The 20,346-nt window shown below is 44.9% G+C and overlaps 1 protein-coding gene across 2 annotated transcripts; it reads left to right on the top strand.

Moving 5' to 3' along the window:
- Positions 1-9,532: 9,532 nt before the first annotated feature.
- Positions 9,533-19,528, top strand: GDAP1 (ganglioside induced differentiation associated protein 1). Of its 2 annotated transcripts, XM_074146553.1 has the most exons (6): positions 9,533-9,583; positions 9,775-9,967; positions 12,158-12,331; positions 16,236-16,330; positions 16,693-16,807; positions 19,146-19,528. In XM_074146553.1, exons 1-6 carry the CDS (start codon positions 9,533-9,535, stop codon positions 19,526-19,528), a joined length of 1,011 nt encoding a protein of 336 aa, XP_074002654.1. The 2 variants fall into 2 exon arrangements, with proteins under 2 accessions (XP_074002654.1, XP_074002655.1); XM_074146554.1 differs by lacking the exon at positions 12,158-12,331 and having other exon boundaries at positions 9,548-9,583.
- Positions 19,529-20,346: the final 818 nt, after the last annotated feature.

The following is a 20,346-nucleotide window of genomic DNA, read 5'->3' as shown; positions in this document are numbered from 1 at the left end:
TAATATATTATATTATATAAAAAGATCCCTTCTGATGATGTCTGCTCTAATCATGGTAAGTATTTCTTCCAGATAATACAGTATGTTTGAAAAACAATTATATAATGTTATATGATTATATGAGCAATTTGTGCTTAGAGACGTGGTTTAGTGATGGTTTCTGTCAGTGTTGGGTTGATGGTTGGACTCGATGATCTGAAAGGTCCCTTCCAACCCAGGCAATTCTGTGATTCTATGATGTTCTATTACTTGTGAATGCCTAATAAAGGTAATTGACTTGTAAAATAATCAACTGTATTCAGTTAGGCAAGTATTTATCATTAAATCTTTCACTTGTAGGTATGCCTAAAACCTGCTGTGCTGTGAAGTCCGTGGTGGAGATCAACTTAGTTCATGTTTTAGTTTATTAATTGTAAAATTTGGCCGTGTCATTAACCTACATGATATTTGGGCATGTCAGGTACAATGTTTGTTTATTTCCGTTGAATTGAGAACTAAAATTAATTTTGAAATTCGCTTGTTTCATACGACAACAATGCAAAATTTCTGTTAATTCACCCACGGTCAGCTATGTGGTAGTTTTGCTTGTATGAGGTTCTGTCATGAAAACAAAAAATGCGAGAGAGCTGGAAGAGTGCAGTTTTGTGATACAGCGTGCTCAGTAGGGGGTTGCAGTTTTATTTTCATGTATAAAGGGATATGGGTTTGGTTTCGTGTAAATTTGAGATTGCAGTTTTTGTCTAAATAATGACATTTTTAATGAGATTTGATTTTTAACAGCTGGTTGCTCCGTGTATTTGGAAAATTGAGCCCACTTAAACATTTAAAAATTGTCAGCCGTTTTTGAAAATTTATGACATCAGGATTTTCCTATCTAAAATTTCAGTATGCAGAAAGTGAATGAATTGGGAACTATGCAACTTTTTTGATTCTCCAGTTTTAGTGCTGAAAATTTACTTGTATAGGCTTAAGAGAAGAAATTCTGTGCCATATGGTGTCAGTGGCATGCTTCTAGCTTCATTTTTTAAAAAAAAATATATTAATATGGGCAAAATAATGACATTTGAAGTGTGAAAAGTGTGCGTGTAATTTTGATCTGAAACGTTGTGGGTTTTTTTCCGTCCTCTCAGAGTGCGGTACAGATCTTGTGCTGGGTTGAGTTTAATCAATCACTGCAAGTGTCTGGCTCGTTTTGCTGGCTACCGAGTGAGTTTGGGTCTGTATCCCGAAGCTCCTTGCCTGATTTTGGAAGAGGTGATCCTGTGTGCGTGATTGCTTCAAAAAATTCAGTGATTTCCCCCCTTATTTTCACGGTTTTGGGGGGGATACGACTTGCTCTCCACGTCGGGAGGTGTTGTGCAGAGCTGGAGCTACCGTGTTAAGTTATAAGTTAAGTTATACCGTTATAAGTTACATAAGTTAAATTATATATAAGTTATATATAACTTATATATATAAGTTAAGATAAATAGGCTTGTGCCTCCATAGTAATTTGGATTATTTTATATAACAATGCTTTTCTTTATCTTCTTGTGGTTTGATGTTTTTAAAGAAGTAAATGTACAAAATGTTTGATGTGGTGATTGAAATAAGCCCGCGCGTGTGTGTGTGTGTGTGTATGATGGAGTTGTTAAAATGGAAGTCTTCTCGCTACCAGTAAATTTTGTCTTTACTTCATCCTGTCACGCTTGGAGTGAGTGTTGAAAGACAAACGGGCAGGCGCTGCTCGGCCGGAGGGGAGGCGCGCGTCACACAGCACCCAGAATAGCATCGGCAGTAAAATTCGGTCGTGCTGTTCCTCCCCGAGATAGACTCGGATCACATTCGTGGCACCCACCGGGGCCGCTGGTCACCAGGGCCTCTGGTGGAACATTTACGGATGCAGCCGCAGCTCCGAGGGACCTTCTGCCGGCGGCGAAGGAGCCGAGAGCGAGAAAACGGGAGGAAAAGGGATCTCCAGCCAGGGAGTTCAAACAAAACACAATTTGAGGGGAATACAAATTGAATCACGATATTAAAACACTGCTCCGAGATACAAACTGCCTTCTTGTTAGACTCCCTCTTGGTGTTACCTCGGTTATCTTTTCCAGTGAACCTTAGTGGTTCCTTAGAACCACCGGAGCGTGAAGCTTTTTTGTAGGGGAGGGAAGGTGGGCTGAAAAAGATCTCTTTGTTCAACCGTATTAGGTCACACACAGTGTCAAAATCTGAATTAAAATCTATTATAAAATAAAGTCAGGGAGAGGCTGAGATTAAAAACTTTTTTCCCCGGTTATTTCTCACTTTGTGCAATATATTGAAATAAAGTGAGATGGCCCCGAAGGTCTGTGGCAGTGGCCTATCAAGCATGTTAGAGGGAAAATATTAATTATTCAAGGTCAAGGAAAAAAAAAAAAACCAAACCCTGTTAATTTCTTCATCTCGAAATGGTAAATTATCCCCTCTGGGCCAAAAGGATGTTCTTACTTCCTTGTCCCTGGGCTCCCTTCATATCGACTCTGCTATTGATACAGCTTCTGTGCCTTTTTAATGTCTGTATTTTGCTGGGAGGGCTGCAACGCACAAGTCAAATCCGTGTTCTGGCCGCTGGACCGGGCAGGATAACTATGGGAACTGAAGTGGGGCATCACCTCTTCTTACACACACACACTCACACGGTAGTTTCTACCTCGCTGTAAAATCTGCAAAGCTGGCTCCGGCTTCTGCAGCGTCTCTGCCGGGGGCTTCGCCTCCCCACCCGCAGCGTTAGCCGGGGTGTTAGTGGGAAGGGTTTGTTATTTCAGACACATACCATCGCCTGCCGTGCTCGCTCCTTCCCCGCGCTCGCCCAGGGCACGGGGACAGCTTCGTGCTTTCCTTTGGATCAGTTACACACACAGGATTTAAATTCCTCCCTTTCCCTGAATAGCCTTTTTTTTTTTATTTTTATTTTTTCATTTTTTTTTTTTTTGGTCGGATAACTCGCTAAACAGCAAGCACTACTACCTTCAGCTGGCGCTAATGTACTACTACTATTTTTCTTAAGAAAATCTCGCGGAGCTCAATGCGACGGGGGGAAGTGTGTTTTCGGAGCAGGAGCTCTGGTATTTGTTCTCTATTTGTGAGTGACGTTACGCAGTTGAGAAAAAATCATGCCAGCGTGTCTCAGTCCCTGCCAGGAGAACAGAGACCGCCACTGGGTGCCCAGATCCACTGCTGCCCAAAACTGTATCTCGTCCTATTTATACTTCCATAAAGGAGAGCCTTGCTCGCAAGAGGAGTTGGGAGAATATTGTGTTCGCGTGTTGTTTGATAATGAATTTCCCCGGCTCTTTTACATTCTGCTGTTCTTTTATTTCAGGCATTGAGAATGTGAGGTTGTCAGTGGCGTAGAGAGTTTATACCAGTCCAGTCAAAGAATCCCAGTTTCTTAAATTATCGCTACTCGCGTTGGAGTTAACTTCACTGGAAATACCCGGGTACCACAAAATCATAGAATCATAGAATGGTTCGGGTTGGAAAGGACCTTAAAGCCCATCCAGTTCCAACCCCCTGCCCTGGGCAGGGACACCTCCCACCAGACCAGGTTGCTCCAAGCCCCATCCAGCCTGGCCTTGAACCCCTCCAGGGATGGGGCAGCCACAGCTTCTCTGGGCAACCTGGGCCAGGCTCTCACCACCCTGACAGCAAAGAATTTCTTCCTCATATCTCATCTAAATCTCCCCTCTTTCAGTTTAAAACCATTCCCCCTCATCCTATGGCTCCCCTCCCTGATCCAGAGTCCCTCCCCATCTCTCCTGGAGCCCCTTTAGGGACTGGAAGGCACTGGATACCTTTGCAAATACCTTTGCAAAGCAAGAGCATTGACTTAAACTACATTTAAGAAACAAGACTTATCTACAGACTAAAAGAATAATTTGAATTAAGGTGGAATCAGTTTGGATCAGGACTCCAGTTTGGGGTTTACTAATTGGAATCACCTAACACACTGATTCTTTTGTGCTTTTTCGTCAGCACTTGCCAAGGGACTGGAAAACTCAAAAGAGAAATTATCAAACCAACATGTAGGAGCCGTTTCATTAAAGAAAACCAGGAGAAGAAATTTAGATCTGTCTGAAGGACTAACCACAAAGTATCCTGGTGTCTGGCTAGGGAGTGTGGAAGCTGTGTAATGGGAACCCTGAGACATCCTTCATCCAGCGCAAAAATGAGAGCTGGTGCTGGAAGTCACTGCGCGGGGAGGGCCCTCCACTGGGAAACAGCAGGAATAAAAGTTCCAGTTGGCTAAGACAGAGGTAGTGAGAAATTGAACTTAATGAAAATTTCTCCAGCTTTCAAAATTCAGTAAATATGGTAAATTGATAACTGACAGGGAGCTGGGGGTGTTCAGCCTGGAAAAAAGGAGGCTGAGGGGAGACCTTCTCGCTCTCTCCAACTCCCTGAAAGGAGGGTGTAGCCAGGGGGGGTCGGTCTCTTCTCCCAAGGAACAGGCGATGGGACAAGAGGAAACGGCCTCAAGTTGCCCCAGGGGAGGTTCAGATTGGATATTAGGAACAATTTTTACATGGAAAGGGTTATTGCACATTGGAAAGGGCTGCCCAGGGCAGTGGTGGAGTCCCCATCCCTGGAGGTTTTCGAAAGATGGGTTCACATAGTGCCTAGAGACATGGTTTAGTGATGTGGGGTTTTTTGTTTGTTTGTTTGTTTGTTTGTTTTTTAATCAGAGTTAGGTGGATGGTTGGACTAGTTGATCTTAAAGGTTCCTTCCAACCCAGACAATTCTATGATTCTATGATTCTACTTTGCCCTGGGGGGACCCCACCTGGAGCACTGCGTCCAGCTCTGGAGTCCTCAGCACAGGAAGGACATGGCCTGGTCTGGATAAAGCTGTATTGATAATACCTAGATTTTAAGGTTTGTAGCTAAGAAATTGCCCTTTTTGCACCTTATGTAAATATATTAAATGTATTTCTGTGCTTGGTTGAAAAGCCCGATATTTCAGTCAAATTTATTCCAATCGTCAAAACTGTTGAAGTTTTTGTAGCATTAGAACAATGAAGATTTTTGTTGCATCTCAAGAACTAGAAATGTACGCAGTCACTCCTAACTATTTTGAAATAGGCTTACTATAAAACTACTGAGAATTTGATCTAGAAAAAATAAGTATTAAGCAGTATTTCTGAAGTATTGACATGAAACTCCTGCACGGAACAGGTCGGACTGTGGTGTTTAGGGAAAACTTTGGCAGAATCTTGTGGTGAAATTGTGGGGTTTTGTGGATTGTCTCAACCGTGACTGTCAAGAAGTGACTTTGCTCTCGCTGCTTCGGAAGGGTGGCATTTTTAATTCATCAGTGATATTAAAGCCAGTTCTTGTGTCAGTATTAAATCTCACCCGTGTATCTGAATTCGGTGCTGGGGGGTGTTTTTGACTCCAGGAGTGCAGCGTCTGCAGCTGGAGTGTAACCAAGAACCGTTGATAACAGAAGATCCGCAATCGAACCCGTCTTGGTTTCCCCACCAGTACTAACCCCTGCACCGCCCTTAATTAGGCCAGTTCTGTGCTTGGAACTGAACCAATGCATCTGTTAACGATGCATACACAGCATCCAGCTCATTTTCAGCTATAATGGCTCTGGCTGCGTAGAAAAAAAAGCAAAAGATTTATTTCCCCCTTGTAATCGAATCAAACTTGGTTTTCAATATGCACAAAAAACGGATCTGATAAGAAAGAAATTGTCATTTTTTTTGTACTGGCAGCAATAACTTTTATGACACATCTGGCCTAGATGTTTCCTGACGGTATCAAGGAGTGAGTGGTGAAGGAAGGAAGAAAACAACCAGAACACCGATGTCCAGATCATTAACCCAATTTGTACATCAGCTCATTAAGTTGATTTGGGTACTGCTTATCTATTAGTAATACCTGTAAATGTTATTTTCTTTCCATGATGTGCATAAAAAACACTTGTAGAGGGCTATATATGTATATATTTTTTTTTTTTTTGTAAACATGTACAGGATGCTAAAAAGGCCCAAGAGAGGCCAGGCAGAGAAAGAGGGCAAGAATATTAGTATGGTGAGAAAAGTGATTTATGGCGGTCTGCTTGTAACAGCAGCGTGCCAAGATGCTGGTCAGATTGTGTGACACTGTGCCTTGTGCTGCTTTTGTATTCATGGCATTTACACATTAAAAAGTACCTCTACATTCATTTCACAGAATCACAGAATGACATGGGGTTGGAAGGGACCTCTGGAGATCATCTAGTCCAAGAACCTTGTGAAATCAGGTCCACCCACAACAGGTCCCACAGGAACGTGTCCAGGCGGGTTTGGAATGTCTCCAGAGAAGGAGACTCCACCACCTCTCTGGGCAGCCTCTTCCAGGGCTCTGCCTCCCTCACAGGAAAGAAGTTCCTCCTCATGTTTAGATGGAACTTCCTGTGTTCCGGTTTGTGCCCATTACCTCTTGTCCTGTCACTGGGCACCACTGAAAAAAGACTGACCCCATCCTCCTGACACCCACCCTTTCAGTATTTACAGGCGTTGATCAGATCCCCCCTCAGTCTTCTCTTCTCCAGACTAAAAAGCCCCAAATCCCTCAGCCTTTCCTCATTAGAGAGATGTTCTAGTCCCCTCATCATCTTTGTAGCCCTCTGCTGTCCCCTCTCCAGCAGTTCCCTGTCCAAGAAGAACTGGGGAGCCCAGAACTGGACCCAGTACTCCAGATGGGGCCTCACCAGGGCAGAGTAGAGGGGGAGGATGACCTCCCTCCACCTGCTGGCCACAATCTTCCTGATGCACCCCAGGATGCCATTGGCCTTCTTGGCCACAAGGGCACATTGCTGGCTCATGGGCATCCTGTTGTCCACCAGGACTCCCGGATAAATTGGGTAGAACTTTATACAAATGCCTGTGGAACAAGGTTTTCCAGGATGCTGTGAGTTTTTTCATAACCTGGACCTTTTGCTTGCTTTCATTCGTGCAGGAGAAGGCAGAGGGGCTTGGGAGCAACCGTAGGTGGAAGGGTAGGTGAAGTAAGGGAGAAAAAGGCATCGTCCCCTTTTCTTCTTCAGCATCTCCGGAGGGAGAAAGTACTTCGCATTGTATTTTTGGAAAAGGGAGGCCTCGTGTGGTCAGTGGTGGGAACAGCTGTGGTTCAGCAAACGTGGACTTACTAGTGAGTTTTCATTAGCAATCATAGAATCATAGAATTGCCTGGGTTGGAAGGGACCTTTCAGATCATCGAGTCCAACCATCAACCCAACGCTGACAAAACCCATCACTAAACCATGTCTCTAAGCACTATGTCTGCCTGGCTTTTAAATACCTCCAGGGATGGGGACTCCACCACTGCCCTGGGCAGCCCATTCCAAGGCTTGACAACCCTTTCGGTGAAGAAATGTTTGCTAATATCCATCCTGAACCTTCCCTGGCACAACTTAAGGCCGTTTCCTCTTGTCCCATCACCTGTTCCTTGGGAGAAGAGACCGACCCCCCCTGGCTACACCCTCCTTTCAGGGAGTTGTAGAGAGCGAGAAGGTCTCCCCTCAGCCTCCTTTTTTCCAGGCTGAACACCTCCAGCTGCTCCTCACAAGACTTGTGCTCCAGACCCCTCACCAGCTCCGTTGCCCTTCTCTGGACACGCTCCAGCTCCTCAATGTCTTTCTGGGAGCGAGGGGCCTAAAACTGCTGACAAGATTAAAGGAAGAGGGAAGACCCGAGTGTGATTACAGCTGCTCCGCTATTGAAAAGGTCTGTAGTAGGAAATACTGTTCTCACTCGTCCTTTTTTTCTTTATTGTGTTAGAAAGTCAATATCTTTCATTGCCTTTCTAGGCATCTAAAACGAGTAACGAAATATAACTCAAACTCAGAAGCCCACATTTGATATCAAATTAGTTAGTTGAACAGGAGAATCGAAATGGAGCGCTGGTCTGTCTGGTATCTCACACGATGACATTTTGGTTCAAAGACAAAATGAAGAAAAAAAACTCCAAACCTGGAAGAGTGTCTAGTGCATGTAAATTAAAAAAAATAACGTCTGATGTATCCAATACTGCCTTGAGATAGTGTTAGATGTAGCTGTGAGGAACTGTACAGCCGCCTGTGAGAATTCCTGTGTGTCAGCGAGCCATGGCTTAAAGCCCTTGTGCCCGAGAGGGTGTTCCAGCACTCTCCCCTTAGACACCTGTCTTGGAGAGAAACAAGCCCAGTCACAATGTATTTATCTCATTCCGCATTCTTATTATCCATTCTATGCACATTCTCTGACTTTTTGAAGAACTGCAATTAAATCAAATTCCCCCAAATGTAGGATTCACCGTCAGAAGCACACTGACTGCAGTCGGCTGGGGTTTGTGAGAAGCCTGTCACCGTGCCTGCCCTTCTGGGGAGGTTATTTGGGTTTGTGACTCTTGCTGGAGGCAGTCTGTTGGGAAGGCATGGGGCTGCCCTTGTGGAAGCCAGCTCTTTGTTTCTTCCCTTTTGATTTGTAAGATTTGTCCATTACCTTGTCTCTTTCAGTGACTTCATCCCATTCCCTTGCTTAACCTTAGTCAAAATTTACCTTAAAATCCAATGTTATTGGGACGTAGCTCTCGACATAGGAGGTTCAGGTCTTCAGATTACTAATGGTGGGATTCACCTGGTTTATAAAAGTTGCCTGTGGGTGTGGGTTATCCGGTTCACTTGAAGTAGTGGCCTTTATTTTGGATCGAGCAGTCAGGGTGAAGAGAACAAGGTTGTGGGCTCTGTCATCTCACCAGGGTTTTTAGTTTGCTCGTCTCCCCGATGCAGCAGATAAATAGACAGTGTCTATGAATAAGGCATGGACTATCAGAAGCTGCGTCTTCTCAACTATCTCCAGTGGAAGCATTTGCTGATGGTGGAAGCTACCATTTGTGACCAGATGCTTTTCAGGACCCTACTTCACATAGGAAAAAAAAAAACAAACAACAAACCCTACAGATTGTTCGTTTCTTCTAATTTTGTCTAGAAAAAAAATAATAATTGAGAAGCCTTGTCTCTTGAGATGGAAAGAACACTTCTGGAGGCAAAATAAATGTATATTATTCTACAGCTTTATGTATCCTTGCTCCGAGTTAAGTGCGTGTGGCAATGGAGTATTTATACTCACAGGGTCTGATTCAGGATGTCTTCTGAGTAATAACATATTTCGCTCTTTTTGCCAAAAGCGTGATGCCAGCGTCCCTGAAATTCATTGTGGAAGTACTTGTTCAAGGGGAAAAAAAAAAAAAAAAAAAAAAAGGAGGGGGAGGGGAGACTCCTGCCATGTGACCTTCTTACCTGCGCATCCATCGTTCTGCGCCTCCCTGAAGGATGCTGTAGGCAGATTCCCTTTCGGAAGGGCCGCCCCCCCGAGCAGTGCAGGGGAAGAAAGGGGGATATCCGTCCCCCTCCGCCCCTCGGGCATCTCTTCCTTTTCATTCCCAAGGGCAGGGCGGCCGCGGGGCGGGCGCGGCTGCGGTTGCGCACCCGCGCATCCCGCCTGCCCCGCCCGGCGCGGCGCAGCGCATCGCGGGGGGGCCGGGGATGGCGCCGCTGGTGCTGTACCACTGGACCCAGTCCTTCTCCTCCCAGAAGGTGAGGGGGGCGACCGGGGGGAGGCGGACTGCAGACCCCCCATCCCCTCTTCCCGGGATGCCGGCGGGTCCGGGCGGAGGGAGGGCGACCGGTGGCCGCGGCCGGGCCGGGAGCCGGGGCCGGCTCCGCGGATCGGGGAGAGATGTCGGTGGAGCGGTTCTCCTGGGATAACCCGGCTGATACCCTTGCAGGTGCGCTTGGCAATAGCCGAAAAAGCCCTGGAGTGCGAGGAGCACGATGTCAACCTGCCCCTGAGCGAGCACAACGAACCCTGGTTCATGCGCTTAAATTCCTCCGGGGAGGTGCCCGTCCTGATCCACGGGGAAAACATCATCTGTGAGGCAACGCAGATTATCGATTACCTGGAAGCAACCTTTGTAGATGGTAAATCCCATCGGCGTTTCGGCGTGAAATCCTTTCCCCGCGTACCCACGGCGTGAGGCAGTTTTGGGGTCAGCTCCGTCTCGCTGTGTGTTGGTTCGTTCAGGAGCAGAAACCATTTATAGTCTCCCAAATAAATGGGCTCTCCTAGTAATTGGTGGTATGGGGTGAAAACACGCTCCTTCAAAGCGAGCTCCAGCACCTTTACAAGCAGCATTAAGTAAAAACCCACCACTGTCCTCCTTCCCCCTTCGGGAAGGATGGAGGAGTCGGCAATGGCAGCGCTGGGCTGTGCTAACCCCGGGGAGACCGACGCCAAAAATCCCGTGCTGAGCAGGGAAAAGCAGCACAACTTCTGCTCCGCGGGGAGGAAAAAGAAAGACACACGTTACTGCTTAATTCTAGAATAATCTTAGGGGCTGGGGGGAGGAAGTGGAATGAGGCAATTATTTTTGGAGCCAAAACGGGAGTGAGGAGGTAAAAAAGTGGGAAGAAAAAGCTCGGAAGTGATCCCCTGCAGGCTTTTGAAAGGCCTTGTGTCCCTGTTGCTGGAAAGTAGACTGCCTCAATTTTTGAAGAAAATGCAGAGTTATATTATTTTTTAGGCACGAAGAAGCAGCCTTTTGTGTTTCAGGGGTTTAATGCCGTGATCGCTTAAGCCACGGGGAAAATGTCGTTGAACATACTATGTGTTTAACGCTGGCATGTTCATCGCATGAAGAGCCAGGGCCCGGGCAGACGGAGGGCAGGGGGAAGCTCAGGGGTGTGCAGGAATACTTCATGCTTTGGGTAGGATTCCTCTACTGTAATTTTTTACAGCATTTACAGCTGTAGTAACGTTTCAGCCATAACGACCTATTGCAGCCTCAGCTGTGCCCTACTGTGCAAAGGTTAAAGGGCTGTGTGTCCCACCATCTCCCATCCCTACAAGAGATGCTGCATCCACTTCTCTGGTTTGAAGGCCTCTTAAATACATGCTTGCGTGGGTTGCTGCATGGGAATTGGAATTATTCCAATTATAACAAGTGGAGTCCCCCAGGGGTCAGTACTGCGTCCAGTCCTCTTCAATATATTCATCAATGACCTGGATGAAGGGATGGAATGTACCCTCAGCACGTTTGCTGATGATACAAAACTGGGAGGGGTGGCTGACACAGCAGAAGGCTGTGCCACCATACAGAGAGACCTGGACAGGCTGGAGAGTTGGGCAGAGAGGAACCTGATGAAATTCAACAAGGGCAAGTGTAGGGTGCTGCACCTGGGGAGGAATAACCCCCTGCACCAGGACAGGTTGGGGTGACCTGCTGGAGAGCAGCTCTGAGGAAAAGCTTGTCTGGTGGACAACAAGATGCCCATGAGCCAGCAGTGTGCCCTTGTGGCCAAGAAGGCCAATGGCATCCTGGGGTGCATCAGGAAGAGTGTGGCCAGCAGGTGGAGGGAGGTCATCCCCCCCCCTCTACTCTGCCCTGAGGAGGCCCCATCTGGAGCACTGTGTCCAGTTCTGGGCTCCCCAGTTCAAGAAGGACAGGGAACTGCTGGAGAGGGGACAGCAGAGAGCTACAAAGATGATGAGGGGACTAGAACATCTCTCTGATGGAGGGACTTGAGTCTTTTTAGTCTGGAGAAGAGAAGACTGAGGGGGGATCTGATCAACGCCTATAAATACTGAAAGGGTGGGTGTCAGGAGGATGGGGCCAGTCTTTTTTCAGTGGTGCCCAGGGACAGGACAAGAGGGAACGGGCACAAACTGGCACAGTGGAAGTTCCATCTAAACATGAGGAGGAACTTCTTTCCTGTGAGGGAGGCAGAGCCCTGGAAGAAGCTGCCCAGAGAGGTGGTGGAGTCTCCTTCTCTGGAGACATTCAAACCCACCTGGACACGTTCCTGTGGGACCTGCTGTGGGTGACCCTGCTCTGGCAGGGGGTTGGACTGGATGATCTCCAGAGGTCCCTTCCAACCCCATATCATTCTGTGACTCTGTGATTCAAACATTTTAAAATGTGATACGTATGTACACATTTTGCTGAGCTGCGTTAACACGGTTGAGTTACGGTGGGGAATCATGAGACTTTCTTAGCTGTGGCTGTGTTGTCTGCAGCAGTTGGACGTAACCAAAGTAACTCTGGAAATACTACTCTTGATCACTTAGGCGGTTCTTCTTTTCTTGACTCTTTTTTTAACTTTGTATTGCAGAGGAAGTGCCGAGATTAATGCCAGAAGAAGGGAGCATGTATTACCCGAGGGTGCAGCACTACAGAGAGCTTCTAGACTCCTTGCCTATGGATGCCTACACGCATGGCTGCATCCTGCACCCCGAGTTAACTGTGGACTCCATGATCCCAGCCTACGCCACCAGCAGGATCCGCAGTACGTACAGGTGTAGCCCTGAACGCCTGTTAACTCATAGGGTGTCGCATTTTGCCCAGAGAAGCTGTGGCTGCCCCATCCCTGGAGGGGTTCAAGGCCAGGCTGGATGGGGCTTTGAGCAACCTGGTCTGGTGGGAGGTGTCCCTGCCCAGGGCAGGGGGTTGGAACTGGATGATCTTTAAGGTCCCTTCCAACCCAAACCATTCCATGATTCTATGGTTCTACGATTACATTTGTCTTGTGTCTTCAGTGCTCCTTAAGCAGAATATATTGAGCACAGATTTCCAGTTTTAGGTGCAGCCCTTGATAATTCGCGTGTAGCCTTTTTACTGGTTTTGTAATCTGTTAGGATTTGGAAACAGGAGAGAAGAAGTGACATTTCAGAGATGCCTGTGGAATTAATTTTCCTAATGATTGAAAATGCGCTTCTTGTGCATAACAGAAAACGGCAGCTGGGACAGCTGTGAATATTTTAATTTCTGATCTTGCTGTTTATGCTTATAAAGCAGTTTCTAGGGAATAGCACTATTACTGCTCACAGCAAACCACTAGACTGAAGACCCATTTTTTGCGATTGTAAAGTTGTAATAAGTTTACCTATTAAATTAAAGCAATGGCTTTCCTCCGAAGTGGTGCAAATGCAGATTAGCCTCAATGATACAGAGTCTGTTTATCTAATATATTACAAGAGAATCATTCAGCCTTTTAGCCTGAGGAATGTACTGATGTTGACTTGGTGCCAGGGGTAGGGAAGAAAAAAAATAAAATAAAGTGTGCAGAAGTAAGTAGTTTGGGTTCATCTGACCAATGGAAATTCCTAAAGCACAATTTAAACCAAAATCCTGGGTGCAAATAACACAACAATATAAAATCAGGACAAAGGATTAGAATCAGTGGTAAAAAATATCCTCTGACTTCCTTGGGATGGATATTTTACCTGATGGACTTTTATATACATACCGGTTTCCCATGAAAACATACGTTAAGGGCAGAGAAAGTACCTGTAAGTTATGTTGCTCTGTCCCCATTATAACAGAGAACCTCCTGGAATGAACTCCTGTATCAAATTCAGTAGTTTGCAGAAATACTTAGTTTCAATACCACGACATTCGGTGATATTCAGAAAAATCCTTGGCAAATAATCTTTCAGTTCTCATACCTCTCTTTTCACCCATTCCTGGGTTTGGACACCAGAACTGGACAGCAGATTCTGTTCACTTTGGTATCAGATCAGGAGATAAATATTTATTTCTTTATTCTTGATTTTTGGGTTTGTTTGGTTTTTTTCTTTTACTGTGTGTGTGTTTAAGGACTCCGGCATTACTTTCAACGGCAGCAGTGCACGGGTAATCCTTCTTCGGCCGGTCGTGGATCATGACCTCAGCCTAGCTTTTCAGATAAACTTCCAGCGCTCTCTCCTAGAAATGTCTTTTCTGGTCTATATCTTTTGCTTCAATTTTTATTTTACGTTGGACTGTGTTAAAACCTCAACTGGTTCCTTAGGCCCAGTTTATCAACCAGTCCAGGCCACTGGGTGTCAGTGCCATGGTTTTTCGTGGTTTAGTCTTCTAGTCTTTGTACCATGGCAAACTCTAGTAAATGCTTTTATGTTTCCTTTTAAGTATTACAGAAGAACTAAATAGTTCTAGGACAAGGATCAAATCCCAAGAACGCGACTGGGTGATGATTCCCTGCTTACAGTTATGTTCTGAGATCTCGGAGTTTTTTGCTCAATATCAGTGTTTTATATTGTGTTGATATTTTGGTATATTTTAGAATGCTCTTTCAGACTTCTCAAATACTGCAGAGACTTTGAGAAGTAATACAACTATACTGTTACCAAATTCATAATATCATAAAAGATGATGCTGCCTTAGTTTGAGAAATCCTGTTTCCAAGAAACTGTGTTATCCTCCTCCTTAAAATTTTTGTCAAGTCAGTTCTCCTATTAGCTGCACCGGGATGTTGCCAGCAGTGAAGGCAGGCAGTTAGTTTTCCTCGTAGCTGCATGAGTTACCCTTTGTAAAACACCAGCACAGGATTTGTTTTCTTTCCATCCGCTGGAAACTCCTTGAGCGTTGCAAAGTATTTAGAAGTCAGCATTGCTGGTCCAATGATCAATGGTTATTTAAAAGAAACTCTTTATAAAAAGGATCTGGAGAGATTTAGAATTTCAGTAAGAGTAATTACCATTGCTTTTTTTTTTTTACTGAAGTAACATGAATTATTATCTTATATCAGTGTACAGTCTGGGTTTTTTTTTTCCCCCAAATGTGGGTGATAACTGTTTATTGAATAATCGTACTTTTCTCACAGGCATTATTGATAGTTCTTCTGTTTTCACATGGTAACAGTCAGTGCCGTTATTGTGGTTCACTTTACAACACTGCCTTGTGTTCTGCTGAGCGTATGAGTTCTTCCCCTCTGGCTTATAGTTGGTATTGTTGTCAGTTTACACACACACATTCATACTGGTAGAGCTAAAATTACTACTTGTCTAAATTGGGATGTTTTCTTATCTTTTTATACTCAAAAGTGTAGCCTGCTTGCTTGATTTGAGGCACTTTTTTGAATGGCTCCTGGATGTTCCTAAACAATTCTTTTGCTTGTTCAAACTTCTCCCCAGGTGGTTTAGTTTTCAGCTTTGAAAAGCTGATCTTTTTCAAAGTGCTAGATTTCATAAGCCACCATTCAGTTATAGATGATGTTTGTGCATGCCAAATCCAATTAAGTAATTAATTGCATATATAAAATTTTAATTGTGTGATTACATCCTTAAATTTCTTCATATACTCTGTTGAAAGATGGCTTTCGCAGTCATGTCAGGTTGAAACAAAGAATATATAAAACAGTGAGTTCATTATTCTCTAGCAAGATTTTTTTTACCAGTTTAATTTATAAGACTTAATGGGAACTAAACTTAATTATCAGGTACAAGTGAGAGGTGATTCATGCCCTATAATTATGATTTTGTTCTCAGTTTGCTACTAGAAATACTTATTTTAGAAGATAACTTATTATTCACTATCTTTTGGTACTCTAGGGCTGTACATATGGCATTTTCAAGCAAAGCCCCATTTTGAAGGAGAGAAAAGGCTACACACGTAGTAATCACTAAAATTATCTTAAGTTTTTCACAGCATTCCTTTGTTAAGTCATGTAATCAGTGTTTTTCTAGAACATCCATATAGTCCAAAATGAACATTTCTGAAAGGGATCACAGATTTTGGTGTCACATTTTAGCTGACTGACAACACCTGGGTTCCATACTCAGTGGTATTTAGGCTTTTGTTGTGGAATTATGCACGTGACCTACAGAAAATCTCCGTATGGACCTGTCTGCACTTTCACAGCGTGAAAAGTGTGGTAGGAACCCAGGAACTGAGGTACAAAAAAATCAGACACCTAAGGGATTTGTAGTGGAATTTCATATATTTAGCACCGTTTCTGGCAGCAAAATGGTTTTATCTGACTAAGAGAAAAATATTAACAAGAATTCCTCCTTCTTGCCTGGGAGATGACTTGCTATTTAGGATTCATTGCAAATGGATAGAATCCTAAAATCACAGAATTGCCTGGGTTGGAAGGGACCTTTCAGATCATCGAGTCCAACCATCAACCCAACACTGACAGAAACCATCACTAAACCATGTCTCTAAGCGGCGGAGTCAGTTATGCAGCAGGTTAAGTTTTCTAAAACATGATGGTTTTGAATCCCAACTTGGTGGTGACACTTCGCTGAGGTACCACTTCCTGTGTCTTTAGTGTGGCGTTTGTACACAAGCTGTTGATCCGTTCCTGTGGGTTGAATTGTGGGTACTTTTGGATATCTAATGTCATTCCTTTTCGCCTTTTTTTTGTGGTTTTTTTTTTTTTTTTTTGTTGTTTGTTTTTTTTGTATCAGGCCAAATAAGTAACACAGAATCAGAATTGAAAAAACTTGCAGAAGAAAACCCAGACCTTCAAGATGCCTATATAGCAAAACAGAAGCGCCTTAAAGTAAGAAAACCCTTTGTTTTCCTCCCTCTTTATTATGGGCTTGTTAGTGTCCGATTTTTTTCCGGCATGATGTAAAGATTTGTTCCACGGGTCATTACCAGTAATGTCATACAGTGGTTTAACCCTACAAGGCTTCCATTATCTCTCACTTTACTTTATCTTTTATCTTTACTTCCTTTTATTTCCATTATCTGAATTGTCACCGGCATCCAAGTAGTATCCATCTGACCATGTGGAGAAAATAATCCCATTTTATGAATAAGCACTGTAGTATCTAAGTCAAAGTTTCTCTGATAAAATTATAAACTCAGCTCAATGATTAAAACATTAACCTGTATATATATATATATATATATATTTAGTCTAAGCTGCTGGATCACGATAACATAAAATACCTAAAGAAAATACTGGATGAACTGGAAAAAGTTTTGGATCAGGTGGAGACTGAACTGCAGCGGCGAAATGAGGAAACGCCAGGTAAGGAATTATTCTTGCTAAATCCTGTTGGTGCTTATGTTTGGGGAGACTGAATAAACTTGTTGAAGGCACCATTGTAGGACTCGTTTAATGTATCCAATTTGATGCTTTTAGGATATACAGATCTGACACTACAGAAGGATCAATGCTGGTTTAAATACTAGTTTAATTTACTGACACTCTCATTGAGTTCTCACTGTCTCATGAGAGCACTGGATCACATTTTCAGCAGTAAGTATAATTAGCGGCACAATTTTGCAGTATTTTATCAATAAACTGAAAAAAACCCTGCACTACATAACATTATTCTCGATGTTGTAGTTGTAGGCCTCGGTTCACTGTAGTGATCATGACCTTAGTGTTTAACACAAATTTGTTACAATCTTGTTTAAATGCTGTGCTGGTATTTGTGGTATACACGGAATTAGCAGTCTGGGTTAAGTGCACTAATCACTAAGCAGTGGCCCCTCCTCCACCCTCTTGGAAAGCCTTACAAGAGGGAACGGGCACAAACTGGAACATGGGAAGTTCCATCTAAACATGAGGAGGAACTTCTTTGCTGTGAGGGTGGCAGAGCCCTGGAAGAGGCTGCCCAGAGAGGTGGTGGAGTCTCCTTCTCTGGAGACGTTCAAACCCACCTGGACACGTTCCTGTGGCACCAGCTCTAGGTGACCCTGCTCTGGCAGGGGGTTGGACTGGATGATCTCCAGAGGTCCCTTCCAACCCCATATCATTCTGTGATTCTGTGAAAGAGGGGCTGCTGAATGTTCAAGCCAGCGGTTTTGCCTGCCTGTTGTGTGGGAAGAACTGCAAAAGGTGGCAAATGAGGAGGGAATGGCGAAGTCCTGTATGAGATCTAGGCTCCAGCAGAGGACTTGTGCTGGCAGCTGTGCTAAGTACCAAATCTCATATCCTGGGTTTCAACAGCTTTCAGTGTAGTCAGTACAGGTCAGCCCTTTCAGGTGGAGGTGTCTCAGATCACTGAAGTTAGAGGAGTGATGCTGCCTGACAGTGCCTGCTCTGAGCCATCCCAGGAAGATTCACCTCTTTCCTTTGACTGGAGAGGGCACCTGGGGCCTCCATTGTGCTGGCAGCCCAGAAAGCCAACAACATCCTGGGCTGCATCAAAAGCAGCGTGGCCAGCAGGGCGAGGGGGGGGATTCTGCCCCTCTGCTCCGCTCTGGGGAGACCCCACCTGGAGCACTGTGTCCAGCTCTGGAATCCTCAAGACAGGAAGGACATGGACCTGTTGGAGCAGGTCCAGAGGAGGCCACAAAGATGCTCCGAGGGCTGGAGCACCTCTACTGTGAGGAACAGACTGAGAGAGTTGGGGGCGTTCAGCCTGGAGAAGAGAACGCTCTGGGGAGACCTTAGAGCCCCTTCCTGTCCCTAAAGGGGCTACAGGAGAGATGGGGAGGGACTCTTGATCAGGGAGGGGAGCCATAGGATGAGGGGTAATGGTTTTAAACCGAAAGAGGGGAGATTGAGATGAGATCTGGGGAAGAAATTCTTTGCTGTGAGGGTGGTGAGACCCTGGAACAGGTTGCCCAGAGAAGCTGTGGCTGCCCCATCCCTGGAGGGGTTCAAGGCCAGGCTGGATGGGGCTTGGAGCAACCTGGTCTGGTGGGAGGTGTCCCTGCCCATGGCAGGGGGCTTGGAACTGGATGATCTTTAAGGTCCCTTCCAACCCAAACCATTCTATGATCCTGTAATCAGTGCTCCTGACTAGTGGTGGGCAGGGTGAATATCCATCGCTTCCCAAACTTCTCAGCATGAAACCCCCATGCTTTGGGGTCTAGGAAGCACAAAGGAAAAACGGGTTGACAACCTGTCTTCTCGCTGAGCTGGTGTGTTTGATGCAGGTCCGTCATCTCAGCTGTTTATTTTTGACTTGAAAGTCTCCAGCAAATGAGCAGTTCTTGAGTGAATGCCACAAAGCTGAGTGACATGGGCAGGATGTTAAATTCTTCATGCAAGTGGTAGCTTTTCAGTACAAGCTAAGCTGCCTCCTTTCCACTTCTGTTTAATTTAATCCAGATTTGAGGAAAGCAGTTGAGGAAAATAAGCGTTGACTGTGCATTCTAATTTATGGACCTGAAACGTGGCTCTTTTTTTCCTTAACAAATGTAGGCCAGGCTGCTGAGCCTAAGACTTTACAATATTGTGTGGAGAAAGGACAGGGTAAAATATTAATTGATTGAAGTCATAGCTGACGTGTTGGTGGTGTTTATTAGGCAGCATTTTGAAACAGCACTAGATTAAATGTGAGCCCGTGGAGGCTTCTATGCGTGCTTGTATTCCGTTAGCTCCTAATTCTTTTTGTTTTATCTCTGCTCAGAAGATGGAAATCAGCCTTGGCTCTGTGGTGATTTCTTCAGCCTGGCAGATGTGTCACTTGCCGTCACGTTACATCGCCTGAAGTTTCTGGGATTAGCAAGAAGAAACTGGGGAAATGGAAAGCGGCCCAACTTGGAAGCCTATTATGAGCGTGTCCTGAAGAGAAAAGCATTTTACAAAGTTTTAGGACACGTCAACAATATATTAATCTCAGCCGTTCTGCCAACGGCGTTCCGGGTGGCCAAGAAGAGGGCGCCCAGGGTCCTTGGCACCACCCTGCTGGTCAGCCTGCTGGCGGGAGTGGGTTATCTTGCTTTCATGTGTCTTCGGAAGAGGTTTGCCAACGTGATTTTATCGATTAGAACCAGGCAAAATTATTTTTAGACTCATCTATCCCTGGTGGTGAGTGGAGGGCATTTCTACTCCCCTCCCTCCTCCCTCCTTCCCCAGGAAAATATCCCCAGTAAAATATAAAAGTAGAAGAAAGGTTATGTCTGTGAATTAGAGCATTGACACACAGTAATCGTCTCCTGCTGGTGTATAATTGGAGTGGCAATGCCAAGATATTTGTGGAAAATAATATGGTAGAGGGGACAACAAAGGAAAGAAGAGACTTTCTTTTCAGACGAGGAGCTTTAAGGGCGGTGGCAATGCTTTGCTAAAGTGGTTATTGCCTCCTTTACCCAGTAGCTGGCCTAATTATATTGCTTTTATTTTAATAGATACGCAGCAGCGTGATAGCTCTTCACTATGGGTGAAATCCATTACTGTGCAGAAACCAACACTGTTGAAATACTGAAAATAGCACTTTAAATGCTCAGAGTAGGATTTAAGAGGAACATATAGGCTCTGTGCCTGTGGCATACGGGAGTGAGTGTCTCTGTAGTGATTAATGTCTATTGATTTGCAGGTCAGCCTTTAGGAATGTGTTAAAAAGTAGCCTTGTGGAGCCGCTTTTGTCATTGTATGTTCATGCAGTAGTACAGGAAGAGACTTGAAACGCGTATGAACATCAGTGATTTGTGTGCCACATGGGTGAAGTTCTCCAGAGGCATCAGTGGTCAACAGATGCTGGACTTCTGCTGAAATATGAATGGGAGTGAAAAACCCGATGCTTGTCTTTTGGAAGCCTTTTTGGTAGCCTTTGGCCCAGGCAGGTGCCCAGCCTGAGTCAAACCAAACCATTTCGGCGCACATTTCCT

Source organism: Numenius arquata, chromosome 4, assembly GCF_964106895.1.
Source record: "Numenius arquata chromosome 4, bNumArq3.hap1.1, whole genome shotgun sequence".
NCBI lineage: Eukaryota > Metazoa > Chordata > Aves > Charadriiformes > Scolopacidae > Numenius > Numenius arquata.
This window is presented reverse-complemented; position numbering and strand designations above follow the sequence as displayed.